We start from the raw sequence: 13,296 nt of genomic DNA, 5'->3' as shown, positions 1-13,296 counted from the left end.
TCTCTGACGGAAGATGTGGGCCTCATAGCCAATCCCGTAACTGTCCGGACCCAGAAAAACTCGGCCAGGACACAGATAAAAGACGGAACCTCGGAACCTTATCCTGTCTTCTGGGTTAAAAAAGAGAGAACTATTCCGTACAAAGCTACAAAAACATATCAAATCTTACAAAGACAAAAACAACCATTCACAATGGCAACCGATTACAAGTTCGAGGGCTGGATGGGTCTTGACCCCAGCTCCGCACAGGGCAACATGGTCTGGCAGGAATTCGAGCCGAAAGAGTGGGAAGAGACCGATGTGGACATTAAAATTTCTCACTGTGGTATCTGCGGTAGTGATATGCACACTCTGCGAAGTGGATGGGTGAGTTTCTCTGTTTCTGTTTCTAGTTTCGACACACACGCACCCCATATAATTCGGACCAACCTTGCTAACCCCAAACAGCGGCCAGCCATGTACCCATGCTGCGTGGGCCATGAGCTCGTGGGCAAGGTAGTCCGCGTAGGCTCAGAGGTCAAGGACATCAAGCTCGGAGACCGCGTCGGTGTCGGCGCTCAGAGTGACGCCTGCCAAGGCCGTCAGGGCGACTGTGAAGAGTGCGCTTCGGGACAAGAGAATTACTGCTCAAAGAAGTTCGTCAGCACATACAACAGCACCCACTACAATGGTGGCAAGTCGTATGGTGGCTATGCTCTGTACAACCGTGTCCCTGCCCACTTTGCCATCAAGATCCCTGATTCAATCCCTTCTGCTGCTGCGGCGCCTATGCTTTGCGGTGGTGTTACGCTGTACAGCCCGTTGAAGCATAATGGGTGTGGACCTGGGAAGAAGGTTGGAATCATTGGAGTGGGTGGCTTGGGACACTTTGGTGTGTTGTTTGCGAAGGCTATGGGGGCTGATCGGGTGGTTGCTATTTCGAGAAAGAGTGAGAAGAGTGAGGATGCGATTAAGATGGGGGCGGATCTCTACATTGCTACTGATGAGGAGCCTGAGTGGGCGAGTAAGCATTCGAGATCTTTGGATTTGATTGTTTGCACTGTTTCTTCGACCAAGGTGAGTCTGAAGTGGGGATGTGGTCTTTTGTGAGGGTAACTTGCTGACTTTTGTAGATGCCTATGACTGATTATCTGGGTCTGTTGCGTACTGGTGGTACAATGGTTCAGGTTGGTCTTCCTGAGGATGGGGGTCTCTTCGCTCCTGTGCGTAACTTGATGCGTCGCCTGAAGTTGGAGAGCTCGTTGGTTGGTAGCCCAAGTGAGATTCGGGAGATGTTCCAGTTGGTTGCGGAGAAGGGAATTCAGCCTTGGATTCAGGAGATTCCAATGAAGGATGCCAACAAGGCCATTGTTGATATGGAGGCGGGATCTGCCCGCTACCGTTATGTGCTTGTCAACGAGTAACTTGAAAGCTCAGGGTTGGGATAGAACGTATATAGAGTGAGATATAGAACATGAAAAGAAATGACGAATTCATTCATCTACCTGTGGATGGATACTGAATGATCGCTTGAAGGCCTGAGCTATATGTCTATCTGATGTGAAATATTATACGGTCAAATTTAAATCATCAATAGCAAACTATCAATAAGACTCAAGGTCAAACGGATCAAACGAAAGAAGACAAGCAGGTGATCTTCATCACTCGTGTGATTGATCGATCCTGCAGGTGGTGATCCTGGAGGACGTGATCTTGAGGCTCATTCACTTTACCCCAGTGACCCCACCCATTACTATAAATACTTCTTGTCACACCTCCCAATCCCTCTTTCTTTCTTACTTCCTCATCATTCTTCCAACTTACCTCTAAGTTCAAACTTAGAGCTTCCATCTTACATATCCTTGGAATCCAACTTCGAGTTTCAAACTTCAAACTTCAAACCTCTATTCATTCATCCATGCATCCATCAATCCAAACATCTTTGAACTCAATCTCTATCAAATTTCCTCCTTGACACAATGGTCGCACACTTTGACCAACAAACTTTGGTCACTTTTTACTTACCTCGACGAGTTCCAAGGTTTGTTTGCAATAATTATCTCCCCTGACTCCCACTGACCTTTCAGACTGTGCCAAACCTTCTGCCAGATGATCTCCCATATTTTGCTTCTAAACCAATAGAGTCTGCTGAAGAGCCACTCTTCCCTCCTGAAGCTTCCAACATCTGCGAACGCATCTTCGAACTCATCACCGGCATCAAAGATGTTTAGCTTATGCTCCTCTCTGAACAGGCGTCACTTTTGTGCCAGGACAAATTCATTGAGGACTGAGTCAGGATAACACTTTGGGCTTCGAAGTCGTCTCCGACTTCAAGCTTTTCTTTTGTTTCAAGTGGTGTGGAGGGACAACCCACTAGGCGCATTTGCGGTGAAGAAGCACCTATTGTGGCAAGGAGGACACAGCCTCAGCCACGGTTCAACAACGGCGTGCGGTGAAGAAGCACCGGCCAAAACAAGGGGTTGTGCCAATTTTGGCGTTCAATGGAATACCTGGGATGGTGAAACAAGGAAAAAGAAAATTTGTTGATAATCTTGTTGATACTTGTTTAGGAACTCTGACTTGCTGCTGTGCCTATCTGCATGTCTGTCAAGTTTGACAATCTCATCTAACTACCATATGATATTCTTCATGAAACCCCTTCAAGATCTCTATGCCCTCCATGGTATATCAAGATCCTTCATGTCCTTAGCTAGACTATGATTGTTCTGATCTTTTATCAATCTGATCAAACATTCATGATGATTCGATCCTACCAACGTACATAATTTAGCTTCTATTTTGTAAATAGTACTATGAGGAAATCAATACGCCTGAGGTCCAGCGTCAGTGATATTTGATTGAAGATCCAATACTTACAAGCTCATTTACACTTAATGTTTGAAAGTAGAAGATGGCAATTTCTCCACGTACCCCCGAACACCCTAAACCATATGCAGGACCATACCCACGGCTCCGAAAACAGTGCCTCTCTACAATACTAAAAATTTTCAAGTCTTCGGTTTCGCAACGCATTCTTACATCTGTATACGTTCGATATGCTCATATAGTACAGGTGCTGGAGTATGTACACTTGAGGCTACATGGGTAGGCTATAGTTTGGAAACATGACTTAGTCAGGTAACTCTCCATGTATACAAGTATGTTCCTGATCGGGTTAGAGTAAGACAAGATGTACACGAGTAATTCAGGTAGAAGGTAGAGCAATTCCTGAAAGAACTTGATTTGAAATATTCAGACAAAAATGCCTCAGTAATAGGCAGCAAGAAATTTAGAAATACAAAAGAAAGATTCCAAGCAAAAGCCATGTATTTATTACCATTACTATATCAGCTGACAGAATAGTGAAAAACGAACAATTTCTCGAAATGACCAAGCAACTCTTTTCACCCCATACTGTCTGGGGGAGACCAAGCGGATCATCTATCGATGCACTGTAGCCAAGCAAGCAAAAATCAAAACTCCCAAATTCTTGATACTTAGGTCCGCACCACGAAGACCCAAGGACCAAGGAAGATGGGCATTGGGGAGAGCAGTGCAGCTGAAATCAGATACAACCACTCATCCCCACATACTCTTAGCTGAATTTACAGCAGAGCGAAGAGACCGACAACACCGGCCAGGAGACCAGCAGCGGGCTTGACGCTGGAAGCGGCACCAGTGAAGACACCGCTGGCCTTGGGCGACTCAGTCGAGGGGACGGAGGCGGACGACGCGGGAACGGAGACGGCGGAGGTCTCGGCGGGGGTCTCAGGAGTGGAGGAGGCAGACTCAGCAGGGGTCTCGTGAGCAGCGGAGGCAGACTCAGCAGGGACAGCGGAGGCAGACGCAGCAGGGACAGCGGAGGCGGACTCAGCAGGGACAGCGGAGGCGGACTCAGCAGGGACAGCGGAGGCGGACTCAGCAGGGACTACGGAGGCGGACGCAGCAGGGACAACGGAGGCGGACGCAGCAGGGACAACGGAGGCGGAGCCAGCGGGGACAACGGAGGCGGAGCCAGCGGGAACAACGGAGGCGGAGCCAGCGGGCACAACGGAGGCGGAGCCAGCGGGCACAACGACGGCGCTGGAAGTAGCATGGGTCTCGGCAGCGGTGGCAGGGACCGTGGAACCGGCCACAACAACAGGGGTGGTGGACACCTCAACGACAGAGCTGGCAGGGACAGTGCCAGGGACAGTGCCAGGGACAGTGGCGGGGATAGTGGCGTTGACGAAGGTGACTGGGGTGGCAACGGCCTCACACTTGGTGCACACAGTGGTGGTGGTAAGAGTGATGGTGCTGGTCTCAGTGATTGGGATCGTGAAGGTCGAGGTGCCAGAGGTGACAACCGACGAAGTGACTTGTAGTTTGTTAATGAATGTTCATGGATATGTCAACTTAAAATGCTTACCAGGGCAGGTGGTGGTCACAATGGTGATCGTCTTGGTGGTGCCAGGGATCACAGGGGTGTGAGGCTTCTGGGTGGTGACGGGCACGGAGGTGGAGGTGGTGCACGGGCTGGTGCTGTACTCAGTCTTGGTCACCGGGGTGGTAGAAGGAGTAGTAGAAGTGGTGCACGGAGTGCTGGTCTTGCTCTCATGGGTGGGAGTGGTGCTGGTGCTGGTGGTGCAGGGAGTGGTCCACTTGTGTCCCTCAGAAGAGTGAGTCCAGGTGTGCTCCTCAGCAGGATGGGTCCAGGTGTGCTCCTCAGCAGGACGGCTCCAGCTGTGACCCCAGGCCTCAACCTGGTGGTGACCAGCGGCAGCAGAGTTCTGAGCGGCAGCAGAGTTCTGGGCGGCGGGGGCGATATAACCCTCACTGCGAACCTGCATGACGCCGGCAAAGGCCGGGCTGGCAAGGGCCAAAAGAGCAATGGACTGAATCATTTCGAGAAGTTGAAAACTTTTGGAAGCTTGGAAAGATGTAACGAGTGAAGATGAAGAAGGATGGGAAAGAAAGTTAATCGAGGCAGACAGGAAAGGGTTTATATGCTCGACTCGAGGAACATCGCCCAAGCCATTGTGGAGGTGGCTGCCATGGTTGTGCTCAGGAGAGAAAAGGTTGACCTGATCCACATCTGTATGTTTCTGGCTGAATGCGGGAGCTGTGCCAACAATCAGTGGGTGGCAAAGGCACTGATTGATTGTCATAGGCTAAAAATCGTGGGGTGATGGTACCTTGGTGTGGTCGATTCAGATGCAAACGTGACATGATGTGGTTCCATCTTAGTTGGAAGTCGGTCGAGTCTCCACCTAAGCTCCAAATGCGGAGTTGGTTTGGCTGTACTCAGAGCCCATATCGAGCCGCGAGAATAGTAAGTAGCTTAGGGTCTGTAGGAAGTTGAGAGTATTTGGAACCAAGTAGAGTAATTCACGCTGAATGTTGATGTACAGAAATTTCATGTAGTCAGAAGATTCGACAGTTGAAAATTACAGAAATATAAGTTTGATGGCGCAATTGGAGGAGTTAGAAAGTGTTAAAGCCGGAAACGGTGCATCTGAGATACACATGCTGCGGACGATCGAATATGGGTGAGATCTGTCCTTCACCAATCATGTATGAGAATCTTGTTTCCGGCATGCGCACGCCTAATTGACAGGTTCGTGGAGATCCAAAACGGCTGAAAGGCTCCAGGGCCAGTAGAATTTTGTCATTCAGAGCTAAGGAATGTAGATCCTGGCAGCTGGTGATGCTCCCTGTGATTGGTTGGAGCCGAGGCCACCAGGAATGTGGATGAATATCCCGCAGTTCCTTGGAAAAATGTCTTTCTTCTTCATGGAAAATAGACCAAATTTTTCCAAAATCCACAGTTGATGTGACATAGTAGCTCTTGGCCCATGAGAATGGGATCCTGGCTTGACGGATCGGAAATCAGTCTCCACCATTGGGCAGGGCCAGCCTATGACAATATCCCGAGGCTTCCACTTTCCTGTATAGGCATATGTGGCAAGGAGCATCTTGTTACTCATCAATATTGGCTAATGAGACCGTCTCTTCATGACTGCGAGGTTTAGCCAACTTAGGTAGTCTTGGTGTCATCCAAGGTTTGTCATTAAGTAACAAGTACCACTGTAAAAAAAGTGGCTGCAAACGTCAGTTGGGGAAGGTGGAATCAGTTCCTTTCCTTGCCAGTCAGCTAGATTGGACTGGGCCACTCGTGAGCGTGAGTGACTGTACTAGTTAGTAACTTGTGATGTAGAGTAGATATGCCGGATTAGGGGGAGATAGAAAACACGTGACTAGGGCTTAGGGCGCGCCTTCCGCGACGCGTCGCGCGTCCGGACTTTCCTGTTCGGGTTCAAGATCTCAAATGTCAATGGTATCAATTGTTTGCCAACATCATGCCTCACTCACTATCCACAATGGATCCACCTCAAAATGATGATGAAAACCTCCCTGATGCTCCGGCAGAGGCAAATGGAGTCAAATTGGAAGACATGTTCGATGACGACGATGACGATGAGTTCCCTGCATCAAGCGCGCGGGACGTGAAGATGGAGAGTTCTCCAGCTCCGGCACCAGAACCGTAGGCTGTCCAGATTTGAATCGCGCCTGTTCTCTGCTAATAAATAGAATAGCGAGCCGGTACCCTTCCAATCGGGCGTGGACTCGGAAGTCATGCTCGCTTTTTATCAGCGCCTCTTCCCATTCCGCTATCTTTTTCAATGGCTGAACCATGGAATTGTCCCTACTCGGGAGTTTGGCAATCGTGAATTCGCCCTCACCCTCCAAAATGACGCCTACCTTCGATACCAATCATACCCCACTGCAGACCTGTGAGATCATGATCCCCGCAGCAGTTGAGACAAGTAGTCTAATAACCCAAATCGCAGCTTCCGCAAGGACATCCTGAAGATGAACCCATCTCGATTCGAAATCGGACCCGTGTACAGCACCAATCCTCGAGACCGGAAGACCCTCCGAGGAGGCCAGATGAAACCAGTCTCGAAAGAACTGGTTTTCGATATCGACATGACCGATTACGATGATATCCGAACATGCTGCTCAGGCGCTAGTATCTGTCACAAATGTTGGGCGTTTGTCACTATGGCGATTAAGGTAATTGATGCCGCTCTCCGCGAGGATTTCGGTTTTGAACATATTCTCTGGGTGTACTCTGGTCGTCGTGGTGCCCACGCCTGGGTCTGCGACCCGCGCGCCCGCAACATGTCAGATGATCGACGAAGGGCAATTGCTGGATACCTTGAGATTGTGAAGGGAGGATCCTCAAGTGGCAAGAAGGTTAACGTGAAGCGACCTTTGCACCCGCACATCACTCGCAGTCTGGACATTCTCAAGAACCACTTTGCACAGACGACGCTCATTGACCAAGACACTTTTACAAGCTCCGAGCAGGCGGAGAGGCTCCTTCAGCTGCTTCCGGATAAAGGACTCAACGATGCCCTGCGAAGGAAATGGAACTCGTCTCCCGATCGACCTAGTGCCAGTAAATGGGCCGACATTGACGCATTGGCCAAGACCGGAAAGAGCAGCACATTGAAAACTTCTACTCTACGTGATGCCAAGCAGGACATTGTGCTGGAATATACATACCCACGTCTTGATGCCGAGGTGAGCAAGAAGATGATTCACTTGCTGAAGAGTCCATTTGTTATCCACCCTGGCACTGGTCGAATTTGTGTTCCTATTGATCCGAAAAAGGCCGAAGAATTTGATCCCCTGTCTGTCCCTACTGTGCTGGGTCTCCTTGGTGAGATTGATGCATACGATGCCAAACATCCTCCTGGCACACAAGGCTCTGATATGCCTGATGCAGATGGCAGCGCCGTCAATGGCTCTGACATGAAAGGAGCTCGCAAAATGCAGGACTATGAGAAGACTAGTCTGAAGCCCTACATCGATTTCTTCCGTTCATTTATTGCGAGTCTGATCAAGGAAGAGCGCGCCGGCAAGCGGGAGCGTGAAGAGGGTCCAACAGTGAAGGCTGATCCGATGGAGTTTTGAGTATCACATCGCCATACCGGCCTAATTACATTCTTGTGAATTACGACTTTGATGCCCTGTGATTTCCGAGGTAGGCCTGCCAATGTTCTTCAATGTCAGCAGGTTTCCTCTAGGCGTTTTCGGTGCTTTGCATGATCCCCAAACTTTGTTTTCTCTATAGCATAATTGCCATGAACAAATTTTCCAATCTGTTACTTGCGTACTACCTGATTAAGTAAGCTCGGTCCAGATAAGACCACCTGGAGACAACCACCTGGGAAGTCACCTTAGGCTAGACCGTATATTGTGTACGGAGTAGGTACTAGCATAGATAAGCTCTGACTGGTTGGATTTGGAGGTCTCTTGATGGTCAAACAAGATGACTTTAAATATTCTTCAGTACTGCAGGCAATGAGTATCAGGAGGAGACTTGTTCATATATTTAATTTGTAGTTATTGGTACACGTCTGACCATGCGTAATGCCGACATGGAACAGTTCAAGGGGTTATTACAGCGCAAGCGCGTAGACGAAAACATGAAAATTGTGAAAACGAAAAGCATCACATGGCCGAGTAGGGATTCGGAATTCGAACTCAAGCCATCGCTTACGCAGCGATGAACTTGCGCACGTTCTCCAACCACGAAACATACTCCTTCTGCTCCTTGAAAGCAATGTAGTCGGTAACCATGTTCTGGAACTCAACGTTCAGTCCACGCTCCTCAAGGTAACGACCCCAGAAAGAAAGGAGCTCAGGGTCGAGGTTCTCAGCGGGAGGACCGGAGTAAAGGCTCTGGCGAGTCCAGTCCTTCTCAGCGGACTGGGCGTTGGCGGTCTCGGCATCCTTGAAGTGAGAAATCTCCTCAATTTGCAGATCACCGTCCTGAATGACAGCCTGGATCAAAAGGGCACCGTTGTTGGCCTTCTCAATGGCGATGTCAAGGCGGGCGGGGAAGGTAGGGGGGAGGATATCCTCCTCGCCCTCGCGCTGGTTCTGGTATTCGGCCTCGTCACCAAGGGCGTCGTCGTGCAGGTCATCCATGGGGTCTTCGGAGAGGTTGTTAATGTCGGCAACGGTGAAAGTAACGCGGATACTGTTAAAAGGTATCGAGTGTTAGTTATATGTCTAATTCCGATGGGTCTGTGATGGACGTACGTCTCGTTGCCAAACTTCTTGCTCAGGACGACCTCCTGCTCGCCGGCAACATCCTTGACCTGCCACTCACCAGCCTGGAGAGTGTAGTCAATGCTGGCCTTCTGCTCCTTGGCGTCCTCAGCGCCGGAAGCCTTTTCGTGCTTCACCTCCTCGTCAAGCTTGGCAAGAAGCTCGATGTCTCCTGTTTAAAAATCCAAATATTAGCATTGGCTCCAAGCTCCACATCATCACATCGGATGAGCATCCATCAATGGTCATCAATACGACTTACCCTCAGCAGCGGGTTCCCGGAAGACACTGGTAGTAGAGAAAGCAGCGTAGGCGGGCTTAGAGACCTGCTTCCATGGCTGGAGCAGAGTCGGCTTGGGGAGGACAGCCGGGCGCATCGAAGTGCGGGCGATAGAGCGGGAGAACCGCGGGACGGAACGAGAGAAAGCACGGAGAGAAAGCATTGTGAATGTGTGGATGGATGGAATTGTGATGAAGGAAAAGCTGGAGAAGAAAAAGAAAGCTGCGATGATGTTGCCAAGCCCGGGCCTTCTCTGGCTCCGCAGATCTGCCGCTGTTTCCATTGGATGAAGAGCTAACTGGTATTAATCATGCAATTCATTAATAACGTAACAATCATGTAATTTAAGAGCTTATATTCATCATGTCTTTTAGTTTGCACATTCATCTAAATATTCGAATTGATGTATATCATAATTGGTATCAGGCAGTACTTTTCACGAGAAAACGTCGATGCATATCCCACATTGCGCCAATCAACCCCCACTTAGCAGTGAAGAAATGAAAAAGAATCATCTACGGTCATGGATATTAATCATGACATGCCCTTGGGCGGGAAGCTGGAGGATTGTTTCTCTCCACCAAGCACCAACCGAATGAACTTGGCCGAGCTGAGAGCAGTCCATTCCCCATTCCAGTGCTTCAACTTCAAGAACGCATCCTCGTCGCTAAGATCCGGCATCCAGAATCCAGTCTTGAATTCCTTTTCCTCGGCTTGCGTCCGTTGTGTCAAAGCTTCCTCGCGACGAATTGGTGGGCGGCCTTTACGCCTTTCCTGCTGGAGCTGTGCGAGCTCATCGCTATCTCGGTTAATGCACCTATTGATTGTTAGAACTTGATCTTGAGTCTCATGACATGCGCACGTACTGGTTGACCACCTCAACCAATGCCTCGTCGGTCAAAGGCTCGTCGTGATTTTGAACAACGTTATGGAAGTATTCAATGCGCTCCACTGAGAAGTCTTTAGTAAGTCGACTGATGAACAGATATATCGATGAGATGCTCACTGTAAGGTTGGCGGGCCTTCATAACGGCTGAGGTATGGCGGTTCAATCGGTCGTCGCGACAGCCCGCACGGCGTAAACGTCTCGCATCACGGCTGAATTCATGAAGCGAGTCGATGACACCGCGCTTCTTAGCGATTTGCTTGTGTACTTTTTGAAGTGTGCGAGGCATGATTAATGGGGTTGATTATCGTCGTAGCGACGAGATTAGATTTGATAATTTTCTTTTTTTGGCAAGTGCAGAATTAGGCGGTCGCGGTGTAACACCGCCTTCCCTAAATCATTTCATCGCGTCGGCGCGACAAGAGGGAGAACAAACTAGAACAAACATTCCACCAGCCATGGCGCTATTTACCCGGTGATTTTGCTGGTCCTTCCTTCTTACACACTGCACATTATTTGCTTCGCGTTGGGCCTTTAAAACTTCGAACCCGCATGTTATTGTTTATCCATTTAACGCGAGGACCCGCTTGAGCCTCGACCCCGGTTCCCGCAATGGGTATCAAAGGTAAATTTGCTGGACCGAAGGGGTAATGATGCCTCGAACGAATTTGACCTTTTATAGGACTTCATGGTCTCCTTAAATCCATTCAAAAGCCATGCCATCTCAAAAAGTTCGCTGGTCAGACCTTGGCCATTGACGCCTATGGATGGCTGCACCGTGGTACGGTTGCTTGTTCCGTGGATCTGGTCTTGGATAGGCCAACAAGAAAGTATGAATTCATCAACGAGTACATTACACATTCATGCTGATAATCACAGGCACATCGATTTTGTTCTTCACCGAGTCCGTATGCTCCTGTACTTCGGAGTGACACCCTACCTAGTATTCGATGGCGACGACCTCCCTAGTAAAGCGGCCACAGAAGCCGATCGACACCGTCGGCGACAAGAGAGCAAGGCCCTGGGACTGGAACTACAACGCAAAGGCAGGATACCGGAGGCCTACCAGGAGTTCCAGAAAGCCGTCGACGTAACACCGTACATGGCTCGTCAACTTATTGAAGAATTGAAGAAAATGAATGTACAGTACGTGGTCGCCCCATATGAGGCCGATCCCCAAATGGTGTACCTCGAACAGCAGGGAATTGTACAAGGAATCATTTCCGAAGACTCAGATTTGCTGGTATTTGGTGCGAAACGCCTGTTGTCAAAATTGGATCAGCATGGCGACTGTATTGAGATCAATCGAGCAGACTTTACTGCTTGTCGAGAAGTGAGCCTCGTCGGATGGACCGATGCAGACTTTCGTCAAATGTGCATTCTTAGCGGGTGTGACTATTTGGCTAATATCCCTAAAATGGGGTTAAAGACGGCACACCGCAGCATTCGCAAGCACCGCACAGTGGAAAAAACGTTGCGTATGCTGCAATTTGAGGGCCAGTACAAGGTCCCACCTGATTACCTGACCAACTTCAAGCAGGCTGAGGATACGTTCCTCTACCAACGGGTCTTCTGTCCCAATGCTAAAAAGCTGATCCCTTTGACAACCCCCGAAGATGGCGTGAATCTCGATGAAATGCCTTTTATCGGAGGTGATGTGGACCCAGAAATTGCGGCTGGGGTCGCTTCCGGGGACCTAGATCCGACAACCAAGGAGGCTATTGAGTTGAAACCTTTGACTGCAGGTAAAGTGCCACTCGGTATTAGTCGCCGTCAAACTTTGGGGTCGTCTTCAGAGCTGAAGCCCAACAAGCCTATCAACTCGTTCTTCACTCCGAAGCGAAAGCCTCTTGCCGAGTTGGATCCGAACAGTTTGACCCCGTCGCCGAGTCAGCAAAGACTGTTGGATCGGAATGCGAACAACTCCTGGCAAGCCAACTCGGCGCCCTTACGCTCGAACTCGACCAGGTCAACCCCCCTTCGGGCATTCTCGGACCAAGGTCTCAGCCCAATGATTCGAAGTGTGGGACGGAATACAGTTGTGGCTCAAACAGCACGGGCATCGAACCTGCAGCCGACCAAGCGGCAGAGACTTTGCTCTGAAGTGGAGGATGACTTACTTCCTCGTCCAAGCGTGCAGAGTCGGTTCTTTGCTGCCGAAGTGAGCCCCATTGGACAAAAAGTATCTCGAACCAAAAAGCCCCGCCAGTCGATGGTTGATGTGTTTTCGGATGAAGTAGCGGAGGATATCTTATCGCAGATCCCAGATCCCTCTCCCACGCAAGAACAGAGTGTTAATGAAGAGACCCCTTCCAAGAGTGTCGAAATCCAGGTCGAGGCTGTGGCAGACGATAAGATTGATGATGATAACGCACCAGTGGAGCTTTCTGCACAGTCTGGGTCTTTGCCTGAAGACAATAAGTTCAACGAGGCTCTTGGATACCATGTCCGGCAACAGAACTCTACTATTTCCAAATTCACATTCAGATCTGGATCTAAACCCACCTCTCCTGCACCACGCTCCCCTATGACCAGAATCCCAGTGATCCAATCCACTCAGAGCCATGGGCTCCTCTCGTCCCCTCGGACACCTGCAGTTGCTTCTCGGAGTAAGACCCCTCAGCGTCAACGTCTTACACCGCTGCAGCGGATGGGTCAATCAGCCTTACATCGCTCGCGTAGCATCAACTTCCTACCTTCATTTCGACGTGTGGAGACTTCCGAGTCTCGTACGGACGAGGCAGTCATCTCCGGGGCCAATACGCCCCAGGGCAGTGAAGATTATATTGTTCCAGATAGTGAGGATTCGGAAGAAGAGATTGGCACCAGCTTTGGACCTACCTCGACGTTGGATTTAAAGCGGTTTTCATTTGCCGCATAATGATGCAAAATCCGAATTCGGGTCTCTATGCATATTCAGACGGAGTCTTCTGTATGGAGTATTGGACGAACACGTACGTAGGGTGCATTTTATGGATGGTTTTATTATCTTTTACGGAGTCCTTGTTCCTACTTGGCTAGAGCAAATGTCATTTTCAATAAATAA

At 49.6% G+C, this 13,296-nt stretch overlaps 6 protein-coding genes across 6 annotated transcripts; 3 read left to right on the top strand and 3 right to left on the bottom strand.

Annotated features, from left to right (window-relative positions):
- Positions 1 to 192: 192 nt before the first annotated feature.
- N7520_003812 (NAD(P)-dependent alcohol dehydrogenase) lies at positions 193 to 1,403 on the top strand (the record flags this gene model as incomplete). Its single annotated transcript, XM_057137747.1, has 3 exons — positions 193 to 366; positions 448 to 1,056; positions 1,113 to 1,403. The coding sequence occupies 3 exons, from the start codon at positions 193 to 195 to the stop codon at positions 1,401 to 1,403; spliced, it is 1,074 nt and encodes a 357-aa protein (XP_056998212.1).
- Positions 1,404 to 3,584: 2,181 nt separating this feature from the next.
- Positions 3,585 to 4,862, bottom strand: cspA (putative cell surface protein; the record flags this gene model as incomplete). The annotated part of the gene is made up of 2 exons (XM_057137746.1): positions 3,585 to 4,336; positions 4,388 to 4,862. The coding sequence occupies 2 exons, from the start codon at positions 4,860 to 4,862 to the stop codon at positions 3,585 to 3,587; spliced, it is 1,227 nt and encodes a 408-aa protein (XP_056998211.1).
- Positions 4,863 to 6,317: 1,455 nt separating this feature from the next.
- N7520_003810 (DNA primase subunit PRI1) lies at positions 6,318 to 7,941 on the top strand (the record flags this gene model as incomplete). Its single annotated transcript, XM_057137745.1, has 3 exons — positions 6,318 to 6,502; positions 6,555 to 6,752; positions 6,810 to 7,941. 3 exons carry the CDS (start codon positions 6,318 to 6,320, stop codon positions 7,939 to 7,941), a joined length of 1,515 nt encoding a protein of 504 aa, XP_056998210.1.
- Positions 7,942 to 8,526: 585 nt separating this feature from the next.
- Positions 8,527 to 9,527, bottom strand: N7520_003809 (MAM33 family protein; the record flags this gene model as incomplete). The annotated part of the gene is made up of 3 exons (XM_057137744.1): positions 8,527 to 9,013; positions 9,076 to 9,256; positions 9,347 to 9,527. The coding sequence occupies 3 exons, from the start codon at positions 9,525 to 9,527 to the stop codon at positions 8,527 to 8,529; spliced, it is 849 nt and encodes a 282-aa protein (XP_056998209.1).
- A 371-nt stretch (positions 9,528 to 9,898) lies between these two features.
- Positions 9,899 to 10,539, bottom strand: N7520_003808 (translation machinery-associated protein 16; the record flags this gene model as incomplete). The annotated part of the gene is made up of 3 exons (XM_057137743.1): positions 9,899 to 10,181; positions 10,231 to 10,315; positions 10,371 to 10,539. The coding sequence occupies 3 exons, from the start codon at positions 10,537 to 10,539 to the stop codon at positions 9,899 to 9,901; spliced, it is 537 nt and encodes a 178-aa protein (XP_056998208.1).
- A 323-nt stretch (positions 10,540 to 10,862) lies between these two features.
- N7520_003807 (putative exonuclease) lies at positions 10,863 to 13,131 on the top strand (the record flags this gene model as incomplete). The annotated part of the gene is made up of 3 exons (XM_057137742.1): positions 10,863 to 10,875; positions 10,933 to 11,080; positions 11,130 to 13,131. 3 exons carry the CDS (start codon positions 10,863 to 10,865, stop codon positions 13,129 to 13,131), a joined length of 2,163 nt encoding a protein of 720 aa, XP_056998207.1.
- Positions 13,132 to 13,296: the final 165 nt, after the last annotated feature.

Source organism: Penicillium odoratum (assembly GCF_028828045.1).
Source record: "Penicillium odoratum strain IBT 22623 chromosome Unknown utg000003l_segment0_segment0, whole genome shotgun sequence".
In the NCBI taxonomy this organism is placed as follows: Eukaryota; Fungi; Ascomycota; class Eurotiomycetes; order Eurotiales; family Aspergillaceae; genus Penicillium; species Penicillium odoratum.
The sequence above is the reverse complement of the archived record's forward strand: the minus strand, read 5'-3'. Positions and strand labels throughout refer to the sequence as shown.